The 23,292-nt window shown below is 58.6% G+C and overlaps 2 protein-coding genes across 4 annotated transcripts in view; one reads left to right on the forward strand and one right to left on the reverse strand.

Moving 5' to 3' along the window:
- RPS14 (ribosomal protein S14) overlaps positions 1-23,292 on the forward strand; it is a 65,628-nt gene that overhangs the window by 35,188 nt on the left and 7,148 nt on the right. The gene's annotated exons all lie outside the window — the stretch shown is intronic.
- Positions 55-22,212, reverse strand: NDST1 (N-deacetylase and N-sulfotransferase 1). Of its 3 annotated transcripts, none has more exons than XM_074883701.1 (15): positions 22,132-22,212; positions 9,462-10,356; positions 8,372-8,854; positions 8,058-8,145; positions 7,668-7,822; positions 6,312-6,497; positions 5,799-5,927; positions 5,440-5,622; positions 5,128-5,224; positions 4,858-4,981; positions 4,188-4,362; positions 3,769-3,939; positions 2,800-2,909; positions 1,814-1,916; positions 55-1,701 (listed from the first exon to the last, which is right to left on the reverse strand). In XM_074883701.1, the coding sequence occupies exons 2-15, from the start codon at positions 9,969-9,971 to the stop codon at positions 1,582-1,584; spliced, it is 2,634 nt and encodes an 877-aa protein (XP_074739802.1). In that variant the 5' UTR covers positions 9,972-10,356; positions 22,132-22,212; the 3' UTR covers positions 55-1,581. The 3 variants fall into 3 exon arrangements, with proteins under 3 accessions (XP_074739802.1, XP_074739803.1, XP_074739804.1); XM_074883702.1 differs by lacking the exon at positions 22,132-22,212 and adding an exon at positions 22,089-22,111; XM_074883703.1 differs by lacking the exon at positions 22,132-22,212 and adding an exon at positions 11,437-11,452.

Here is a 23,292-nt window from a genome sequence, read left to right on the forward strand (position 1 = left end):
CTCTGGGGGCAGGACTGGATCGTGCCAGCAAGGAAACGGTCAACAACCAGCAAGTAAAACCAGAGCCCCCCCAATTTATTAGCAGTTGGTTCAACAGGACCTTACACCAGCGCCTGGGAGCCTCTCCCAGCACAACCCCACGGAGGGGCAGAGGGGAGGTGCAGCCCCCCCGGCCCCACGCACAGCTACAGGGGATCCTGAAAAAATAACCAGGCGGGAAGCCCCGCTGCCAGCGAGACCTCTCTGTCACCCAGGGTGAAACACCGTGTCCCCCACCACTGCCCCAGCCCCGCTCTGATAGCGAGGGCGGCATCCTGGGTACCGCGTCCCCCTTCAGCAGCAGCCGCTGCCATCCCACACCCTGCGGAGCAGCTCCAGCCCAGGGGGAATTTGGGCCTTTCTCCCAGTAAAGCCCTGATGGTTCAGTCACATTTGCCGGCCCCAGAAGCAAAATCCAGGGGACTCGGCGGGGTGTAGGAGAGGCAGAGCCGGGGCTGCAGCTCAGTACAGCACCACCAGGATAAAAACACATCTCCAGCTGGGAAACCGTCCCCCATTTCCCCACTGACCTTCGTCCACGTCACATGTAACAACCAAAGAGACCACATAAAACCCTCGGGGTTTAGGTACAAATTCTGGCACTGAAGAAAAACAACCCCCTGCAAAACGGGAACCAAATGAACCCTCCTCCCCCCCCCATTATTAAAATACTTTTGCTTTTAATATTCAAGAGGTTTGAAGTTCTCAGCATCCTTCCGATTGCCATTATCCCAACGTCTGCCCTGTCCCCCAAGGGCCACCTCTCCTCCGTGCCGGGGGACACCGGGCACCGCTCGGCTTTACCACAGGAAACACCACGCGTGTACAAGATTGCAGGGTGGGCTTGGGGGATGGGAGCGTGCCGGGGAGCGTACCGGGGCCAGCACACCAGCCCCTGCTCGGCCACAGTCCGACCACACTGCCCACGGAGCGGGAGCAAGAGGTTGAGGAGCTTGAAAACAAATGAGGATGACAAAAGAAATCGTGCCCAAGTCTTTCAAAGAAAAATCCGTATTGTTCACAGGGAATCCAGCAAACTCTCCTGTTTCCTGCTGTGGGGCCAATGGCAGGAGTGGGTCTGGGTCCCTCTGTGCTTCGAGTCTCCACCAGCTCTGTTCCTCTCCTCCAGCTCAGCAAAGTCACCTCCAGCGTGCCCAGAGCAGCTCCTCCACCCTCGGACCAAGAAGGGAGGGATGGCTCTGCTGCTGCCCTCAGGCCCAGGGGAGTTGAAGCCCGTTTTGGACAGAGAAAGGGGGAATTTGTGCCGCTTCCCCATGTCGGAGCGGGGCAGGAAGGGACCTCACCAAAGGTCCAGGAATTAAAAAGGAAAAATAAAATGAAAGAGGAACAGGTGTGGGGTAGGCGGAGAGGTGGCAGCGTGGGGAGCGCAGAGTCAGGCCACCGCTCGGGCAGCCTCTGGCGCAGCCGCCCGCTCCTGGGGGCTCCCCCTCCAAGGCCACGGCTGGGTATTGCTGAGGAAGGTCCCGCCGGGTGCAGGGGTCGGCCCCGCTCAGGTATTGCTGGGCAGGCAGCAGGCAGCAGCTACCTGGTGCTCTGCAGCTCCTCCCGCAGCCAGGTGGGCAGCGTCTGCCCCATTTTGTACAGGAGCTTGGAGAGCTCGATGTTATGGTCCCTGTAATAGTCCCGCAGGAAGGCGCGCGACTGCAACGGCAGAAAAGAGAGAAGGGTCAGGGGACCAGCCCCAAGCCCACCACCCCAGCACAGCCCCCCAGCCCCGCTTGGGACCATCCCAGGAGGCTTTCTGCATACTCACATCCGAATCCATCTCAGGGTACTTCCTGCCTTTGCTCTTTCCCAAGCATTTTGTTTTCCCTCCATCCAGAAGCTGACACCAGAATCCTTTCTTTGGATCAAACCTGTGAAGCGAGAGCTCTGCCTCACCCCTCTCGCCCTCCCACACCTGCCACAGGCAAGCACGCTGCCCAACAAGCCCCGCTGCTGCCCAGCCCTGCACAGGGGCACTTCTCCACCTCTTTTTAATCCGCAGCCCAGCTAACAGCTCATTATCGACCCCCTGGTACAACAGGTTCCCTGTGCAATGGCACAGTAAGCAGCCTGCCGAGGCTCATTCATCACAGCATCACCCTGCTGAGAGAGCCCGGGGGTCTATGTGGGTTTAATTAGTATTTTCTGCAGCAGCTTTGGCCCTGGATGCCCTCAAGAGCCCCACAGCACCTGGGTGCAGACTCAGAGTGGCCAGGTATATAGTCAAGCCCTGCACAAAGGTAAGTTATTATTTTTCTAGGAGCTCTGAAGGCTCCTGCTTCCCAGGGTGAGCTTTAATGTCTGGAAGGCTGAGAGCAAGGCGACACCCGCAGAGGTGCCACATGGCAGCAGCAAGAGCTGCTCTCTGCGGATGTGCAGGGGGAGCCGGGGTGCCAGGGCTCAACATCACCACATGTGGCATGAATACACCCCTGAACTCTGCTCCAGGAGCCCAGAGCTGCTCCTGAGCTGCTTGCAGTGACCCCACTGTCCCCACTGCAGTGTCTGGATAAGCACAGCGAAGCGGGGTGCTTGTTGAACATTATTTCTGATTGCAGCTACCCCAGCGTAGGTCACAGCAACAAGGAGCTGCTGTTCTGGCCTCAGGTAAAACCCAGGTCTCATCAACACCAGCAGCAGCTCTGCAGTGAGCTGGGGGCTGCCCCGGGACAGCGCTGGGTGCCCCCAGGGGCAACCCGCTGCACTGGGAGCAACGGCAGGTTGGAGGAAGGAGAAGGTGGGGGAAGGACTCACGCCAGGGTCTTGTGATAATCGATGAAGTTCGTCACGCCGAGGAATTTCTGGACCGTCTCCATCACTTTGGCGGGTTCCGTTCGGAGCAGCTTGCCGTCCAGGACCAGGATCTGCAAGGAGTGAGGCAGGGCGGGGAGGTGCCGCTGGCTCCCAGCCGTTCTCTCCTGGGGCACAACGCTGCCTTTGCTGCACTTTTTGCCATCTTGGAGCCAAATTTGCCATCAGCCCATGCAGGGTCCCCTTTTGAACACTAACGTGTCCCAGTGTTCACTTACACTGGGTGTTGGAAAATTAAAATGCAAATAAAAGCCAAGGATCCATCCAGGACAACATCAGAGCTTGGGCTCAAGGCCGCCCAACCCCCAGCCAGCCAGGATTGCATTACAGCAATTACGCCAGAAGCAGACAACTAATAGACTTTATAAGGTTAAATGACAGTGGAAAAATCATTCAGGGACTGAGCCCGCACGCTGCCAGCAGCGCTCCACTGTGCGGGTCACAGCAGGGCTGGCATCCAGCCCCCATTTCCCCTGCAGGCAGCTCGAACCACAGGCAGCTTTGCCCGCTATTTTTGTCCCTCTTCGATCCCACGGTGACACCAGACAGGGCAGCCCCGCGGGGGTCTGCGGCCAAGAGTGGCGGGCGAGCGGTGGGTGCCCCTGCAGAGCCACCCACAGCCCTCCATGCCACGGTTCCCTTTCAAGCCCGCTTTGGACCGGCACAAGGACATCTTTGTGCATCATCCATCACCAACCTCACGCTACAAGGCTTTCCTTCTTGTACAAAATCTCCCCTCTGCCCCTCTCCAAGTAATTTTACTCTTTTCCCCCGTGTTTTTTAGGGTATAAGAAAAGCAGCTCCCACGGGAGCACCCTCGCAGCTGACTTTGGACCCAAGCTCATCCTCGCTGGGGTGAGGGGGGCTCCCCGGGGCGGTGCCGCTGTAGGAGTGGGGTGCTCCCATCCCTACCTGGTTGGCGTGGTAGCTGTTCAGCCAGCGCTCGATGTGGGTGGCGTACCAGCCCGGCACCAGGCAGCGGTTCTGCAGAGTCCGGAGCTTCGGAGCAGCCTCGGGTCCCGCCGTGATCACCTCGTGGAAGGTGTATTTCAGAGCTACCGGGTCGTCGTGAGCTCGCTGGTGCTGTCAGGCATGAGCAAGGCAGGTTTGTTCCTGAGGCGACCCAAATCCTGGGCTGCCCATGATGCGCCGCGGCTCCCAGGCCACCACGCTGTGTCCTCGTGTGCCTTGGTCAGCCAACAAGCGCAGCGCCCGCAGCCACCCCACCTCCCAAACCAAGCGGATGGAGGGAAGCCCCTGGCCCAAGGGGAGGTGGGAGGCTCAAACCACCCCACAGGGCTGCCCCAGCCAGAGAAGAGGCAGAGGCTCACCTGATACCAGGAGTAGGCTCGATCGGCAGGGTTGATGAGGATGGTGATGACTTTGGCCTTGGAGAGCAGGGCTGAGGCTCGCCGGGGAGCCACTTCTGAGTCAAAGTAGTTGGCACTTTTCTCAAAGTAGAAGTCAGAGGTGGTGTTGGAGGGAATGGGGAAGTACTCCATGTACCTGGGGGAGGCACAGCATGAGCCAGGCGGATAGGCACCATGAGATGTCCACAGCACCCCCCCTCGCAGGTGACATCTCAGAGACTCTGTACCCAGTACTAACCCTGAAGAGTGCCCCCAGGTCTGACATGCTGCCTGGGGCTCCACAATCCCCTCCAGCCATTCTGGAGGGCCAGGCCTCACCAAATTCCCCAGGCAGACCCTGAAACCTGGGGATAGCAGATTCACACAAGCCTGGCTTCTGTCAAGGGCACTTCTGAGTCCTGGCAAGAGGCCTTTGCCTTATGGACAACATCTCAGGGATAGACCATGGTGGTGTGATGGCCTGAAGGCACAGGGCAGAGCCTGTGCAGGTTTCGTCCCACCTTGCAGCACCCAGGTGCCCTTCACCAAGAGCCCAGTGGCTGCAAGGCCAACGGGAAACCCCACGGCACCACTGCTCCTGTGCCCAAAGGAATTGGTGTTCCCAGCTCAGCCCTGCAACACGGAGACCTACCAGTCGATGCCCTTGTGATAATTGTGTCCATTGAAGAACTGTATCTCCTCAAAGGTCTCTGAGCTGGGGTAGTTGCTGCTCAGGTCTGGGTGCATCCCCAAGAAGAGATAAAGGGCGGTTGTTCCTTTGGACAGACAGAAAGCAAGAGCTGACTTGGGCCAAACCTTCCTCCGAGCTCTGCTTCAGGGCAGGAGGGCTCAGAAAGGCTCTTTGGGGAGGACCTGGCAAGCCTCCTGGCACACTGATAGCACTGAGGGTGAAGGGAAGCACCTGTTTTTTGAGGCCCAATGATGAGAAGCTTTGGGAATCGGTCACAGGTCTTTTCTTTGGACCAAATATCTTTGTGTCGTTTGTCTTCACAGGGATCCTGAAATGCACAGGGGGAGGATTAGAGATAGAACAGCCTGGACAGGACCATGCACCGCTGCTCAGCCCCCTCCGGCCCAAGCAGATGCACAGGGAGCAGGGCAGAGACTGGGGTTATTTCCAGATCTACAGGGTAAGCTCCTTCATGGCACTTCCCGCAGAACCACAAAGAGGTGACACACCCTCTATTCCCTCCATTTCCAGCATGGGAGGTACCTGCCACAGTGGGTCCTTCTCCTCGGAGAAGATCTGGAAGTATTTCTGTGCCAGCTGCACAGGTGGCAACGTCTGGAGCTTCAGGTTGGTCCAGGAGTTCAGGAAGCGGACCAGGTGCTTGAAGGTGTACAAGCCCAGGCGGTCGTTGCCGTAATTGGACAGATGGGTCATGAAGATGCTGATCTGAAGCGGAGAGGATGGAGCAGGGATTAGCAGAGCCTCACCTGGCAGCCATCCCATGCAAATGGCTCCCACCCTGGCTGAGGACATCAAGGACATCTCCCACAGTGGTGCTGGGGGACAGCTCTGCAAGAGATGCCTGTCCGTCTGTCCCCAGGCAGACAGACAACAGTACTCACAGGGTTGAGGAGCACAGTCAGGAACAGTTCACCCCCGTTGATGATTTTGTCCAGCTCACTGGAGCCACCAGGGTATTCATTGTAGAAAATGGTGTGCGTGAAAAGGCCACAGGTTTGCCGGGGGAGTACCTGGGGCAGGAGAAAGATATGGATGGAGCAGGCGGAGGAGCCAGAGCAATGAAATGGCCACACGGCCTCCTCCAGGCATCCAGGGCTGGGTCCCCTTCTCCTCCCAAACAAAGAGGGGATCCTCAACCCTTCAGAAGTTAGGCCCAGCTTCGTTGCCCCTCACCACCCTCGACTTGAGTCCTGCTATCCACAGGGGATGGAAGCGGACAGATGGAGAAGCCAAAAATTGTCCTCCCACGAGCTTCCCCCATGCAGGATGAGCAGAGGGCACAGCCCCCTCAAACTGAAGCATCCAAGCTGCCCAGAAACCACCCACCGAGGTTCTGGGTTTTGGTGGGGGAGGCAAGAGGAGAGAAGCACCAGAGATAAAGCCTGGCCACCTACCATGATGCCATTGTGGATGAAGCCACGGCGATAGCGAGCGGGTTTCAGGTGGGGGTACTCCTCCGTGCTCGTCACTTTGATTGACCAAACCTGCTTCCAAGCTTCGTACAACTGCACATGGACGGGGTACACGCCCGAGTGGTGGGGGGCCACGGCGTACCCCATGTCAGTGGGGATGCCATGCTCCTGCAGAGAAGAGAGCAGCAAGTGGGTGACTGTGGAGACTCCAAAAGCACAACATCCCAAATCAATCTCTCCCCAAGGGACTGCTCATTCCCACCCACAAATTGTCTATTCGTGCTTCTGGAGAGCGACCAGGGCAGGGCTGTGCCCGCACATCCTCTCCTAACCAGGGCTGTCTCCATGAAAGAGAGCCCGGGAGCAGATGTGCTGGGTGGACACTCGCTCCTCTGCTTCACGTGGACCATCCTCATCCCTGCCATTTCTGCTGCCATCAACAAATCAACAGCAGCAAAGCTTTTCTGTGGAGAACGAGGAGATACATCCATACAGGACTGTAAATTGGTTTGTAACAGTAGATACAAAACTGACTGGAAATTCTAAGCTGGACAACTGCCCATCCCAAGTAGGAATGGTCTGGTCTCTCTCTAACTAAGCACCTCTAATTATCAGGCAATTAATTGAAGTTAGCCTGAAGATCCCTCTCCCAGGCCACAGGACTCAATTATTATTATTGGGTCTGGTGTTACTTGTTCAGACTCAAGACAGCCATAAGCAAACCAGTCGGTCACTGCATGATCTGGTCTCAGTGCTGGCTTTATCAGGGCCACGTGAGGGACAGTCCAAGAAGATGGACAATCCCTTACCAAGTCGAAGGTCAGAGCCTGCCTTTATAAACCTAACGTGTTGCTGACAGCTCAGCCTGCAGAGGGAGTTTCCATCAGCCGGAGCCTCCCGGCACACGGCCACCGCTCCAGGATCCCACATCATTGCCCAGCACAGCATCAAACCACACCAGGCTGAGCACCCAACCCCAGGCTCAGTTAAAACCCAGCACACACCAACCCAAGTGGCTGCTTCCTCCTGCAGAGCCATGGATCGGACCCCCACATCCCCCCCCGGCCAGGCAACGCACAGAGGATGTCTCCCCTCAAACAGGCACCGGGACAGCTCGCTGCCGCAGCAGCACATCGGTTGGTGCAGATAAATCCTTTTGCTCCAGGTACTGGCATATAAATGGATTTACCTGACCAGCTGCAACATGGGGGACGTGGCTTAACGTCACCAGGTCCCTTCGCTACAGCAAGCAAAGACCATCCCCCGGGAAGCCTCTTCTCCCCCCTTCTCCCACCCTCCCCTCACCACGAGCACCCCCGCCGGCGGCATCTTACTCACGACAGCGAATTTCTTGTTTAAGGTCATCTGCTCAGCAAGAACCGACTGGTTGTGGAAGAGGTGAGGCTGCATGTGGCTCCACATGTGGGGGAACCACCAGAACTCCCTCACGTAGGACAGCAGCAGGTCGTCACCTTCGTCCTCGGCATCGGTACCTGCGGGCATGACGCTCGCCATCACCGCAGGCACACAGAGCCGTGCGGCAGCAGCCGGGGCAGAGGGAAGGGGGGGCCCCTCTCGGTGACCAGTCACCGGGTGATGGGAGGCAGCAGGGTGGGGTGCCCGAGGACCCTCCTGCAGCCCCGACGTCAGCCTCTTTGAGCACCGGTTTGTGCCCCAACACCAGCCATATGGCACCAACATGCAAAGCGATGCCCTCGCCCTCCTCACCCGTGTGGAAGAATTTCCCTGAGTATCCCAGGTTGAAGGTGAAGTTTGGGATGTGGGTGCGCAGCTCGTTCTGCGTGTCGAACAGCGCCTGGGAGAGAGGGAGAGAAAGCAAGATGTCCTCAGCACACAGCCACGGGGATGGCTGCCATGCCAGGACGGGGAGTCGCGTCCCCGAGACCTTCGCAGAGGGGCTCCCAGGCGGCCAAGGGATGCTCTGGGGGCAGGAAAACTCATCCCTGGAGCATCCCAGAGCAGGTACAAGCACCCAGCTCCATGCATCCCCTGCCTACCCAACTAGGACATCACAGCCGCACCTTAACATCTTCCACCTTCATGCGTGTGCCCTCCTTGCCCACAAAGATGTCGTCGATGTCCACCAGGATGTAGCGGTCGAGGGGCAGGGAGAGTCTCTTGCCCGTCAGGAAGGAGACAGAGTCCACGAAGACGAGCTTGTGCAGCCAGAAGTTGAGGTTGTTGCCAAAAAGCACCCTCTGGATGCCATCGTGGAGACCCAGGTCCTGCATCACGGTGGTGTGCAACGCTGCGTCCACGCTCATGTGCGGGATGGACTCGGCTGACTTGGTCTTGGCCAGGAGGACTGGCTCGTAGGTGGAGTGGTTGGACTGGAAGACGGTCCAGTCCTCCCCGGGGAGCACTCCCTTCTCCACCTCACTGGGGCGCGTGATGTACAAGAGGGGAGACTTGGGGTTGATGCTGCAGTCCTTCAGCGCCAGGTTGGAGTGGAGGAAGAGGGGGAAGCCCTTCAGCTGGGCGCTCAGCAGGCTGTTCTCGTTGGCCTGCACGGGGGAGATGGGGGCTAGAGCAAACAGGACGCTGGGGACAAGTGCCCAGACTGGCCGTGCAGGCAGGGGTTCACTGGGGGCATCAACAGCCATGGCGAGGCGGGAGGCGGCTCACCACCCCCAGAGATCCGGGTGCTGGGTCCCCCTCCTTCCTCTCCTGAGCATGGGGTGCCCTCACCCCCCTCACACACTCAATCCTGCTCATGTTCAGCATGCAAAGCCCCCTGGGGCTGTGAGCCCTGGGCACGAGAAGAGCATGGGGCTGCCCAGCAAAATACTTGCTCGTGTTTTTGGTGAACCCCAGCAAGGGTTGCAGCTGGGAAGCGGGATGCTAAAAGCAACCAGACTCATCCCAGAAGTGTGTTTTTACCCCAAAACACCCAGGGGCCACACAGCCCTTCCACAAGGAGAGGGCTAAGATGGTGTCCTCTGCTAGAAGCCTGTGGCCCATGCCAGGCTGTGGGCTGGCTCCACACCAACTCAGGCTGCCTGCAGAAAGCAAGTGGAGGACAAAGTCCCTGCAGGGCAGGGGGACCCCAGAGCCTCCCACTCACGCCCAGCCTGGCCATGGGGTCTCGACCCACCTCGTGCACCACCTTACCTTGAAGAAGCCGATGATGCCCACACCATACTCCACACAGTACTTGTCCAGCAGCTCCCGGTTCCAGGCGTCCAGGTTGACGTACTTGAGGATGTTCTCGTAGATGATGAGCGCAAAGCGTCCCCGGTCCTTGTCAGTCAGCGTGGGCATGTCCCCCTTCCCCGGGGCGATCTCTGTCCTGTATTTGAAGCGGCTTGACTCCAAAATGGCGACAATTTCCTGGCCCAGCTGGGAGTAGAGACTCTCCACGAAGACCAGCACCAAAGGATCCGTGCGGGAGGAGTCGACCACCTTGAGGGTCTTCAGCGGCAGCAAGCGGGAAGGGGCGACCTTGGGCTCATCGCAGTCCGGCCCCGCCACGTCCCCAGAGGGCTCCAAGCCCCTTTTCCACCCATATAAATAATATGCAGAGATGAAAACACTGAGCAGGCAGAAGACGAAGAGCAGGAGCAACACCACCTGTGGAGAGAGCTGCCGGATACCCCGCCGGGCCCTGGCCAGTACAGTCATCCTTGCATCCGCGGGGCGAGGTGGGGCCCCTCTCCCCTGCTCACCCCCTCCCCTTACAAGCCCCGGGGAGGGGAAGAAGCAACCAACCAGCCGAAAGAAAAAAGTTAAAATAAAATTGAATACTACTAATAAATTACTAGCAGGCCGCCTGTACAGGCTCTCTCCCCTCCAGCAGTCCGGCGTCCCTCGCTGTCCGCTTCATGTCACCATGGCAGACGCAGCAAGAGTCTCCTTGCCGAGCCGAAATCCCCGCGGCGGCGGCAGCGGCGGCAGCAGCAGCCCCATGGCCTCAGTGGGGCGAGGGGGCGGCGGGTGGCCTCGGCGCAGGGCGCGCAGGCATGGCGGCACCCCGGGGCACCCCGGTCTGCCGGCTCCGCACGGCGCCCTGTGAGGGAGAGGCGGGATGAGCGGGGAGGGTGTCAGTACCAACGCCGCCGCTTTTTATTTACACCAGCGCGGCGGCCCTGGCAGATCTCTCGGCGAGTTCGCCGGCGTGCCAGGGCTTGCCGTGAGCGTGCCGTGAGCTCCCGACAGCGCCGGGGATGTGGCAGGAGCGCAGCGCGCACGCGTGCCGTGGGACCCCGGCTGCCATGGGTGTCTGGAGCGCAGCAGCATCACTGGGGTGCTTATGGAGGGGAGACCCCGGCCCCCCGTGAGTCCCCGTCCTGTTTGCGGCGAGCTGTGGCGAGGAGAACTGGGGTGGGGGGCTATCTGAGCCCCACATCAGCCAGCCCGGCTAGCAGGGAGGGACGCGGGCAGCCAGCCAGCCGGGCAGCACAAGGCCAAGCCGGGAGCTGCCAGCCAAGGTCACCGAGACGGGCACAGGGGAGTGCCCACGTGGAGCCAAAGAGACCTTGGGAATATTTTTCCCTTCCCTGTGAAAGGCCCTTTTAAAAAAAGAAAAGAAAGAACAAAAAAGGATGGGCACCACTTGCTGGGAGGTGAAACCACCCAGTGGGGAACGCTGATGCAGCCAGTGTGTTTAAAGAAAAAATAAAAGTATTGGCAAGGTGGCTCGCAGCACTGTCCCCAGACTCACCACCAGCACTGGGGACAAGGACAGGAGTCCCTGCTCCTCCCCAGGGAGAGCTCCCTGCGCCCCGCCGGCACCACGGCTGAGCACCCGCCCTACAGACGCCAGCTGGGCACATAACAGGATTAAAGGTGGCTGGCTGAATGGTACCGTGAATTACAGGCTGGGGCTTGGCAGGGTAATCCTGTCATCCCTGCCCTTTCCTGCAGTGAACCCCGCTCCAGGCCCTGCTTCCCAACCCTGCTGGCATGGCATTGCCTGGCCCAGGCCCCCACGCACGCCGCCGGCAGCCAGCCTCCATCACGGTCTCTGCCACCCACTGGCACCCCCGCTGCGGCTGTGCCAGGCACGGCAGAGCACTTGGTTTTATTGATTTGGAATTTATCTTTGTGCACATGGATGATTTCCAGGCAGGACTAAGAGAGGATGCACCTTCACTCTTCAGGTGTGCTCTGCTCCAGCTCACTCCTTCCTCCCCTCCAGCAGGGCTGGACCTTCAGCATCCTCAGGACAACGCCCGTGCCGGGGTTTCAGGGCAGGGTGCTTCTCCAGGTCCCAAAGGAAAAGCACACAGGGATGTTGATTTTAGGGATATGCCCGTGCAGTGGGAGGCTCCCCTGCCTGGGTACCAGCCCTAGGGATGTGGAGAACCGGGACCACGTTATCAAACATTCTGGCCATGCCATCCTGCTCCCCCTCCGCTTCTTTCATCTTCCAGGAGCGGTGGGTGCTGGCAGCCGCATTCCCATGGTGATGGGTGGGCAAGCGACAGCCAGTGGGTTTGATGCCAAGTGCCGGAGCCAGCAGCTGATGGGCAGGACTGCGTGTTCATCCTCACACCACCCTTCCCCAGACAGAGCAGACGGGAGCGGGGGCTGCCCCACCTACATCACCTGCTATTTCCAAGGGGCTTTGTTAGTCCATCCTCTTCTAAGAGCTTTTAATTATGGTACTTAATGACCAGGCGTTGGAGACAGCATCTCCAGGCAGATGCCGGCTGACTCCCCAGTGAAGGGAGGCTGCCACGTCAAAAGCACAAAGGCAACAGGCAACGCCTGCCTGGGCAGGGGGCCAGCACCGGACCCCCGGAGCAGCCAGGTGTGAGCCAGGACCGGGGCAGGCAGCATCCCGCTTCAGGAACCCACGCCGAGGCAGACAGCAGGCAGGAATCCTGCTCCGCCGGTTCGCTGCCAGCACAAACCCTCCGCGGGGAGGATGCTGAGGGTTCAGGGCGATGGGGTGGGGTGGGGATGGTGCTGCTCAGGATTTTCCCCACGTGAGTGGGTGCTGGCTGCATGCTGCCCTGCACATCCCTGGCAGCAGTGGGAGAGCTGATGGCTCCGCGCCAGAGAAGGAAGCAGGTTTATGTCCAAAAGCACAAAACAAGTTCTCAAGACCAACAGCTTTTCTAAAACAAAAAGGAAAACACGATGGTAAAATGAAAAAAACACCACAAGATCTGGCAAGGTGACAGCCAGAGTCAAACTTCCTTTTAACCTGATTTTTAGAAGCTTCTCAGGTGCCTTTTAAAAAACCACAGTGGTTATTTAAAAGGCACCAGATGGAAATGTCAGCCTGAGTCCCACACACAGACCTCAGGCCCTCAGAAACACCATACGGCGCTGGTGGGCTCCCATCACACAGACGGGTGCTGAGCCACAGCCGCACGTCATGGACCACCGGAGAAAGAGGCCTGGAAAATGCTGTTTTCTGATGGGTTTCTGAGCAAAGCCCTGGCCCAGGCTCCACTGGAGAGGAGGCTCGGCGAGGAGGCTTAGCCATAGCGCTCTTAATCCAGCTGCCCTGACAAACACAATCAGCATCGGAGTGGATTCCCCGGCATGGCCGGGGGCCCAGAGCACCCTGCGGGCTGGATCCAACCCCAGGGCAGGCAGGGAGTGCAACCGGTGGCTGGGGAAGCCCTTTACTATCAGCACTTCAAATCTCAGACATATGCAGGAGGAAGGGGAAAATGGTTGAAAAGCTTTTCTAAATCCACCCCACCCCCAGCATGGTTTGGGGGCTGCAGTTTCCCCCTGGCCAGAGTTATTGGCCATAAATGCTCCCTGGGGAACCACTGCACCCCAGAAAGCCAGAGGGGCACCGGAGGTGACAAGAGGGGATGAAACCATCTCAGTCAGCAGCTTGCAGCACTCTTCCTTTAACCTCTGGTGGGATTTTGCAGGGATGCAATGGGAGGATTAAATATAAGCAAGGAAGTGCAAGGCAGATCTGGAGGAGAGGGAAGGGTCGGCAGTCCTCAGCAGACAATCGCAGCAGGTTGTGATTTATTGGGGAGTGTAATAGGTCCGGCCGCAGGTGCAAGCAGTGAAGATCAGACAGGTCACAGGTCCCAGCTGTCGGGTAAATCAACTGTCCCAACCCCACGGCCCAGGGATGGGAAGTGAGCTCAAAACCATGGGCGTGACATGGCAAGAAATTGCTCACACATCTCCCTCGCACCACTTTGGAAAGGGCTGCAAGGGAGGGAGCAAGTGTCCACCTTCATGGGGAAAAGACCCCAACCCCTGACCAGTAGCTCACAGACCCCCAACATTCAACCCACAGAGATGGGGTCACATCCTGAACACCACAGCCAGGGGTGAACCTGCTCCTCTACTGCCAGCACCCTTCGGGTGGGCACCACTGCTCCTCCCTCCTCATGGCTGCAGGGAGAGCCCCACCATGCCGGCACCACTGGGTCATCACCCCGGCACCACCACGCCAGCTCCACTGCTCCATGTAAGCCAGCCCTGGGGGTTAAGCCTGGCTGGAGGAGGATTTAGAGGCAGGATGCTAAAGTGCATCGCCCAGCTCAGCAATTTGCAATCGCTTCTGCTCGCTCCAACGCTTCCCTTCCCCTGTCCGACCACCACAGGGAATGCGGCCGGCTCGGCCCCACCAACACATCTGCTTCGTCTCCCACTCAGATATTTGATGGCCAAAGGGTACTGGAAGGTCTAAATTCGGCCAGGTGGGACCCAGGTCCCCAGCAAGGTGACAGAGCTCAGCCCACCATGCCTCCTGTCTCTGCCATGCCTCACGCGTCCTCAGCAATCACTAACTGGTGCCCTGCAGCCCCGAGAATCATGACTACCTGTAAAAGATGCACAAAAGGCAGCCAAATTATTATTAATAGGTTTAAGTTCCCTCTAGAGGGAATCCCCTTCACTCTGCTGGCAATATTTAGAGGGCTGCAGATCTAAAACCACTGAGCTAAGCACGTCCTTAGAGAGGAGATTAATGCCACCATATTATTCAAGAGACAACCACGAGCTTAAGACAGGGGAGCTTGCTTTGAAAATGAGAAAGTAACCAGCGTGAAAAACCTGCTTTTAAACACCTAATTCTGCACCGCTGCCTTTATCAGCTCTTAACGGCAGCGATCCCAACTGCAACTGGAAATATCTGCAAAGGGTTGGGACTACTGGCAGGGGAGAAGAGCCATCAGAAGGTGCAGAAGACCACCGTCTGCCCCTGTCCCCATCACCTCCCTCCGCAGCCAGGGCCAGATCCCTGGCCAAGAGAAGACTCAATCAGGAGATGAACTCCTTTGCTTTGGCACGTGGTGGTGTGACGATTCACACTGGTATCAAAGCACAGGAGGCACCGGGTCACAGCTCCCTGCGCGTCCCACCGAGGTGCTCCTCGAGCAGGGACCGAAGCCCTGCGCCGGAGAGGACAAAGGTGCAGCAGCCCAGGGAGAGGAACCCGGCACAAAAGCTTCAACCATTGCAACACCAGGGGGTTTTCCTAGCGATCCCCACTTACTGACAGCCTGGGTAAGCCTTTAGGATGGGCCCAACGAGACATGGACAGAGGGATGAGCTGTACAGACATCCAGCTGCCTCCTGCCAGGCTGCAAACCCAGGGAGTCCAGGCAGGGGAGAGGGATGTGGAGCAGACAAAGAGGGGAAAACAAGCAGGAGGACAGAAACAAGCAGAAACAAGCTCGTCCTGGCCACCTGCTCTTGCCAAGGCTGCTCACACACCACTGGCATGGTTTTACAATGCCAGATAAGGAGCATCCTAGTGGTAGATTACACAGGCTGCTTAAGCACTTTGCAAACAGTAGTTACAACAAGCCAGGGAGAAAAACACTCTGCTGCCGGCAGTAGGACAGCCCCAGCAGCACTTTCCCAAGGACACTGGCATTTCCCCAGTGTCCAAAAGATGCAAAATTAAAGAAGGACAACGGCAGCCCCGGCAGCTGCCCTTGCGACGGGCAGCCACTGGCGCTGCTCCCACTCAAACCCACTCAGTTTGGCTTCTCCCCACTGTACACAGGCTGGATAGGAGCAAACACAAGGGAATATCTGGAAAATTTATCCCTGATTTATTCAAGGTCTGGAGTGTTTGCACCCCAGGAGGAGTTCAGCGGGAAAATCCTCCCTTTTTCTCAGCACTTTATTTAAGATCTGATTTATAAAGCCTGGCCAGAAGCGAGCAGTCAGAGCATCCACCTGAATTGCTGCTGCTGGACCAAGTTTTCCCCTCTGGAAATAAACCTCCGGCTCTGGCTGCCCACCACCTGCCTGCTCCTGTGGGAAGGAAACCAAGATGAGCAATGAGCCCAGTGAAAGCGGTCAAAGATTGTCACTTAAAAAAATAAGTTATTTTTGGCCAAAGCGCCTAGCTCTGGAAGAGACATTTTTCACCCAGAAAACCCTGTTAGCACTTCAGTTTTACTGGAAAAGATAAAAAAGTAATGTTTTTCTCAGGTTTTCTTCAAAAAAACAATCATGAAAATGGTTCTTCCCCTGCAGAGGGATGGAAAGGCAAGGTTCAGTGTGTGGTGAATCGCTGCAAATATTTGCTGAATTTTTAGAGGAGAAAAAACCCAAACAAAATAAAAAACCCCCCAAAACCCAAAGAACTGGGTGCAGTTTCTGGAAGCCTGTGATTAAAACTTTTTCTATGGCAGGGCAGCTGGCAAGCTTGACTGGCAGGGCTTTTAAGACCAGCTCTAGCAAATCCCGTGTCTTAACCCCACTCTCCAGGCTCTGCCCCTGCTAACTCCCATCTCTGAGGTGCTGCAGCCCCCCACCAGTGAGGCTACAGAGATGAGCCCCCCAGGAGGTCACCCCTTTTCTGAGCCTTGGGCACTGGTAGCTGGAAGGTGGCACCAGCGGCTGCCACCTGCCTTGTCCCCAGCACCCCGATCTGGAAGAGCACCTCTCCATGCTCCCCCCGCCCCCATCTCCCAACACCCACATGAAATCATCCTCCTCCATAAACTAGGCCAGCAATTAGCAGCACTCATTAGCTTTCCTACGCCCCAGGGATGCCAGGCTGGCCAGCCAATGCCCCCCCAGCGCCAATGCTCCCCAACGCCACCCCAACCAAACACCTCAACACCCCACGGCCAGATTACGGTTTGGGTAGTGCCGCTGCGTCCCCCCAAAAAAGCCCGAGCCCTTTGCAGGTTGCTCCTCCTCATGGGTGTTTTTTGCCCTTGAATCCTCAGGAACAGCCTTGCTCCAGAGGAAGCGGAGCTGGGGGAATTCTCCCAAACCTTAATTGAAAGAGGCGCTTAACGAGGAGAGTTTCTTTTGTCTGTTAATTGAAACAGGTTCTTACTGACAAAACTCTCCATGAATTTTAAGTGGATTCGCAGGGGGGGAAAAAATCCACTCAATGAATCGGGTTTTCCTGCTTTGAAATGTGCAGCGTTGGTTCCTGGGGCTCTCCAAGCGTGCAAGAGTCCTTCTGGATAAGCAGGGCCTGAATCCCAAGTATTTTAAAAATACAAAGGATGAGGGGAAAATAATCTCACATGAATTTTTATATTTCACCGGAGTGGCAGCCTGCAGTCTCACCAGCAGGTCGCACGAGGACTCCTACCCAAAAAAACACTGACTGAAAACCCCTCAACGCCACCTTTTGCTGCTTCTGACACTTTGCTTGGCCAGATTTTCCCTGCAGGGATGCTGGTCCCACCACGGGTGCGAGGGTGATGCCGGATCGCAGAGAGCTGCAGGGCAGCAGCAATTCCCCTGCCTCCGCCACGGCAGCGCTGCGAGTCCCACGGGACGGGCCAGCTGCTTCGTTTTCTTGACAGCTTCCCATTATGGGGAATTTGAAGTTGGTAGGAGAGCAGATCCATCCTGCCACAGAAGAACTGCCAGCTGTTCCAGGGAGCGCAGGCTGCCCCGCCGAGCGCTAACATGGCCCCAAAATGGCACTTTTGCAAAGCAGAATCATAAAACCACAGAGTGAACCAGCTCATGGAGAGCAACCAACCCCCCAGCACCTCCATTTGGGAGAAATCCCTGCAAGGATGGAGCTCTGCACAAGCTGTCCCCTCCTCCCAGGGGCTTCTGAGGATGCTCCTGTCAGAGCACTCCATCCTGCCTGATGCCACGATGCTTTGCTGAGCTGCAGCCGACCTCCACTTCCCTGCAGCCTGCCAGGACAGACCCCGCCGGGAGCCCAAAGCACCCGCGGGGCTGGGTGCTCACAACCAGTATTGAATCAGGAGTCAGGTAAGTGCCTGGTGTGGGCCCAGACGTGCTCCGGCAGCGGCTCCCAGGCTGGCAGGTCCTTTGGGGAAGGGCCGGGCAGCGCACACTGACGCATGAGCGGGATGCTCCAGGGGCTGGCACACTCCAAGGTCGCGGCCGGGCCAGGCGGAGGTCAGATCTTTTATTAGACCAACAGACACAGTTGGAAAAACCAACACATTTTGGGCGCACAGGCATTCCTCAGGCCCAAGAGCACATCTGTTTTTTCCTAAAGGTATTAGTTAGGCTAATAAAAGACATTACCTCTGCACGCAAACTTTGTCACCCTTAAAAAGTATCAGAGGCTGCAATGCTCACCAGCCCTGGAGAAATGCAGAGAGCTGGAACAGGCGCACAGTACAAGACACTTGCAAGATCTGTCTGGTTTCCACCCTCTAAGACACCGCTGGTAAAGCCCACGCTTACCCCCAGCAAGCGCAGCACCCGAGCTGCCTCCTGCCTCCCCTGTTTCCAGATCTGCATCTGAGGTTGCATGAACCAAGCAGCACGTCCACGGGAAGCCTGTTGCTTTAGTTTACCTGCTCCCAGGCTACAGCATCAGCCCTGTCCTCTCCTTCTCCTCTGCATGGGCTCCAAGCAAAGCAAATGCTCAAGGAACCAACCTTTGATGCCCCAACCTGCACCTCCATGCCAGCACCGCACTGCCCGCCCCACGCACACCAGCTCCTGCTTCCAGCCGGTGATAGCCGATAAAGCACCGGTGACACGTGCTGCTTCACATCCCACTGGCCAGCTGGGCCAGGGGACCGCACCACTCCCAGCCTCTCTACCCGGGGACACTCCCCACTCAGGTGGGCTCCCACGTCCCCACCCAGCCATCAGGCAAAGCATCCCCACCCCAGGTACCACACACAGCCTCCCGCCCTCCCCGCCTTCATCCGACGTAAATCCACGAGGCCAGCAGTGCACCAGCGCAGCCAAGGGATGAATCAAGGCTGCTGAAGAAGATAAAAAATGGCCTGAGCTGTACGTTTAGACTTCAGGCATCAACAGCATTTTGCAGCCGTACTTCAGAACTGTGCTGTTAACACTTTTTAGCGCATTCCTTTTCTTTATTTTAGCTGGTAACACCGCTCCAGGCTCCAAGCCCTGGGGCTGCAGGGCTGTTATAAGGCTGTGAAGAAGCAGGCGGTGGTCGGGAAGGAAGGGGGATACTCAGTGAGATGCTGACAAGTAGCTGGAAGGCATTTGGGTTTTGCTGAGGCCAAGGTACGGGAGGCAGAGCCAATAGAGTCACCCCGAGGAGCAGCAACACCCCGGGGTCTGTCATCCTCCTGGACCATACGCAGAGCTGTCAGGTGAGACACACATCTGCCTGTGCAGTGGAGTGAGCCGAGAGGGACACCCTGCACTGTACTTCCAAACCTCAACATGCCCAAGCCCAGAGAGACAGAAAACAGAGCCCCTGGGAGAGAGTCTCAGTCTCTCCGAGACAACCTGCATCTCCATGGCTTTGGACCAGAGCAGCAGCAGGGCTGAACTCTAGGCATGTCCCTTGCATAAATACCAGGGCAGCTCCTCCCGAGATAGCCCAAATTTAGGCATCTCTTGACCTTTCTAAACCCCTCTAGGAAGGCTCGTGCCACCTGAAGCAGCACGGAGGATCTCGGCCCCTTCCCTGGGCAGAGGGCTGCAGCAAGGTCCTGCTGTTTTTGGGGAAGACACGGCAACTGAGGCAACCCCAGCCCCCTCGCCGCCTGGCCGGCAGTCACGTGTGGGATTTACGGCTCGATATTGATTCGTCTTCTGCAAGCTCTGCCATTACAGTCGGTGGCTTTTGCAGGAAAACAACATGAATCATAAGCTACAGGCCGCCCTCTCCCTGCGTCCGCGCTGCGTGACTCACCGAGCCCTTCCAGGGGTCCCAGCGCGAGGGCTGCTCTGCTCCTCCGCACCTGGGGACGGGCGCAGAGGCGGGGTGCAGGAGGCACCATCTCCCGTAGGCACTTGGGGACTGAGCCATCGCAGCCCCTGAAGGTTATGAGGTGGTCTCCAAGAAGCAGTATCACACTCTCCCTCCACCCGAGTCCACCTTCCCCCTTCTCAGGCTCCAAAGCCAACGGCACACGCGTTGACGATGGTACATTGTAAAAATGCACAAAGCGATGCCACCACCTCGGCCAAAAACACGCAAGGAAGCCGAGGCCATTCCTGAGGTCCTAAAGTACCTTCAAGAACAGGGCTGGAAATATCAGCAAGATGGATTGGGAACCCCAGCCCTCCATGGCCATGAAGCAGTCGCAAGGTATAGGAGTTTAACATCTTGCCTCTCTCTGCTTTAAGTCCTAACCTCATTCTAGCAGGCTCTACCTCAAAAGCCAAAAATAAACAACTCAATAAGATACATCTAGGAGGTAAAATTCCACAAATCCCTTTTAAGCAAAGCCCTCCATGACCCTGTCCCAGAGCACAAACAGCCAAAAGAGCAGCTCCATCTCCAGCACCCAGCCGGAAGCCCCCGAGATGGGATGCTCAGTGGGACCACAGCCCTCTGTCCCCAGCTCAGGCACCCAGAGATGCCCCCAAAATCAAACCTGATCATAAAAGCCTGGAGGCAGAGAGGGGCAGGCGGTGCCGGTGACACTCTGCAGCAGGGACACGCTCATCCGTGCCATGCTTCACCATGACACGCTACTGAAAAAAATATTCATCATTCCCTCTTTGTTCCAGCCTAGTTTTTGACTTGTGAGGCATCTTTTTTCTTCTGTTTAAATTACCACCAGCAGCACATTAAAGGTGTCATGTTCTAGAGCACTGACAGCACCGTACAGAAAGAAAAGGGGGAGAAAACCCCAAAACAACCTGTAATAAAAAGTCTGTTTGGCTGGGGTGGGTTTTCCATTTCCACCCAAACACAACGAGACCAGACCCATCAGCTTCCCAAAGGTGCAGGAAGTGGGAAAGGCTTCGCATACGTGAGCTTTCCCATCAGCATCCGTGCCCCATGCCAGCGGCTCTGGGTTGGAAAGGCGGCATTTGGGGGCTGCAGCCGGCGGGGTGGCACAGCACGCACCAGTGCCAAGCGAGGTGACCCTGCAGGGTGGCTCAGGGACCAGCAGGATGGCAACGCCAGAGGTCCTGGCTTCCTCGCACCCACGCCCCAGGCACAGAGGGGTGTCGGGAAACACAAGCATTGCCATCACTGTCCTTGCTAAAAAGGAGCACCAACACGGCAAAGGGAAGATGCTCCGGCCATCCCGTCAGAGGCCAGCAAGGTTGGGGTTTTTTTTCCCTACTGTATAAAGCCCCGCACGTTTTTTCTATTGTTTAATTTCCTTCTTCTCCACCCACGGCAAGTTCACCCAGAAGCAAGAAACTTATTTCCTATTGAATTCGTCCTGGTTGTTTTATTTGGAAAAGGACAACTTCCTCAGCCACGGTGCCCATGTGCAGCCGAGCAGAGCAGGCGTGGGGCTGTTCACCTCCCCGTCTGCACCAGCCCAGCCCCAGTAAAAACCACTCTCAAGATTAAAGTAACAAAGATGCTGCTTTGCTGCAGGAAAAGCTGCTGTTTCAAGGCTGTCGGTGACAAAGGAGCATTGCAAGGCGCTGGCTTCCCAGCCCTGCGAGCACCGGTAGCGGGAAGCTGAGCAGCCCCACGGTGTGCTGCGGCAGCTGGGACCGCGGGACGGGAGAGCCCCGGCGAAGGGACGCGGTCGCAGCGCGGGGAGCGAGCACCAGCCTCGGCGGGACGCAAAGCCGTGCAGGCGATGCCGAAAGGTGGCCGAGCTGGCACGGCTCCTGTGCCACCGGGCATCACGGGCTGGCCCCCATCAGCAGGGACAGCCTGCCTGTGCAGCAGTGGAGGCAAAAAAAACCACAAAAGACTTGGGGGAAATAATAAATACAGCTATGCATGAGGGGCCCGGGAGTTCAGCGGTGGCTGGGTAACTGCTCGGACCCCTTCCAGAGGGGTGATAAGGTGCTTTACGGGGACTGCAGCCAGACCAGCCAAGCCATGCTGTGCCCCATCAAACCTGCTCTTGGCCGCACTGCCCTCATCTCCTTCAATCCTTTCTTATTTTGAACTAACGCCACTTGGGCTGCTCCTCCGGAGCGGGGACGCCTTAGGCCCCGCACCCCACTCCCGCGCTGCCCGTACTGCAGCTCGGCCTCGACTTTCCCAGCGGCGCCCGGCCCCGCTGCCCCGACCCCGCGGGGGGATGCCCGGGCAGCGGCGGGGCGAGGGCACCCCCGGCCACCCCGCACGGCTCCGCCGCTTCCTCCGGAGCCCCCCACCCCGTGCAGCGGGGAGGAGGGACGGGTGGGAAGATACCGGGGGGACGCGAGGCCTGAAGGAGCCGGGGGGTGGCGGGGCTGCGAGGGGCGGGGGGGGCGCTCTGCGCCGGACCCCTCACTCGGCCACCCCCAGCCAGGCCCCGCCGGACCCCCGGCCCCTCCCGAGGGGCACCGGGCACCCCGGGGACCTGCCGAGGGAGGGCGGGCGCGGAGGGGAGCGGCTGTGCCCGGGGTGAGGGGAGGTGGGGGGGGAGAAGCGTGGCGGGGCCCGGTCCCCCCAGCCCCGGTGCGAGGCCCGGCGGGTCCCGGCCCAGCGCTTACCGGCCGCCCTTTGTCTGCGCCTCCCGCCCCGGTCGGTCCGTACCTGCCTGCCCGGCCGGGCCCGCTCCGCTCCGCCAGGCCGCCGCCACCGCCGCCCGCTCGGCTCGGCTCGGCTCGGCTGGGCCCGGCCCCGCTCGGCGCGTCCCGCCCGCCGCCCCGGCCAGGCACCGCCCCCCCGCCCGGCCCGGCCCGGCCCCCCGCCGCCCCGGGGGCCGCGCTGGGCTCCCTGCCCGGGCCGGGGCGGGGGGGCGGCGGTACACCCCGAAAAGCGGGGGGCGGGCTGGCGGCCATACGGGCTGGGAGGGCAGCGGCGTCCCCGCTGCCGGCGGGGTTGGCCCCCCCCCGGGGCTCCGAACACAGCTCCCAGCTCCTCTGCCCCGAGAGGAGAGTCGTGCCCGGCCCCCGTGGTGTCGGGGTGCGGGGGTGACCATGAGCCGTGCGACAATCTCCCGACGGGAGGGCTCCGTCCACCCCCCGGGCCTGGGGCGCGAGCGGTGATCGACCCGGCGATGCTCCCGCCGGGTCCCTGCGCTCACGCTGCTCCCCGGGACCAGCACCGTGGCGTGTCCCGAGGGTAAGGCCCAGGCAGCGGGTTTGGTGTAACTGGGGTGTCAGGCTGACGTCTCCTACAAAGAGTCCTTTTATCTTTCTCCCAGCGCGTGTGCACCCTTCGTGTTGCATTTTTGAAGCCAGTTAAGCCTGAGGTTGTCCCCATCCTCCTCCCCAGCCACAGAACCCATGTGTGATTTCAGAGCGCTGGTACATCGCATCGTTTCAGCTTTTCCACCCCAAGACAAGCTCAAGGTACGCATCTGAGTCACGGGCTGGCTGCCCTCCGACCTGCATGCACACACACAGAATTCCCTTCATTCCTCAGAGAGGGGAAAAACGAGCTTAACACGGCTCAGCCGCTCCTCTCCTGCCCCTGCCCTCCCGGCGGAGGCTGCCGGGGGCATGTGGAGACACGCTCCGGTCCAGGGGAAGGGAGCCCGGGTTAATCTCCAGCAAGAGCCGCCCGGGTCCGTCTCACCGCCCGCGTGAGAAGGGATGCAGTGCATGAAGAAAACCCCGCCAGGTTTCATGTCCAGCCCATGGGGACAAGTTTCATGTCCAGCCGGCGGGGATGAGATGTGGCAGAAGGTCTGTTGGGTTTGGTTTTGGCAGTGTGCTCTGGGAGAGCTTCCGACTTAACAGGAGGCAAGGA

This window comes from Strix uralensis, chromosome 14 (genome assembly GCF_047716275.1).
Source record: "Strix uralensis isolate ZFMK-TIS-50842 chromosome 14, bStrUra1, whole genome shotgun sequence".
Classification (NCBI taxonomy): Eukaryota; Metazoa; Chordata; class Aves; order Strigiformes; family Strigidae; genus Strix; species Strix uralensis.

Coding starts and splice junctions, on each gene's coding strand:
- NDST1 (XM_074883701.1), bottom strand. CDS start 9,971: ATGACTGTACTGGCCAGGGCCCGGCGGGGTATCCGGCAGCTCTCTCCA. Junction 8,855..9,461: donor GCATCATCGGCTTCTTCAAG/GTAAGGTGGTGC, acceptor TCCCCCGTGCAG/GCCAACGAGAACAGCCTGCT. Junction 6,498..7,667: donor TAAACAAGAAATTCGCTGTC/GTGAGTAAGATG, acceptor TCTTCTCTGCAG/GAGCATGGCATCCCCACTGA.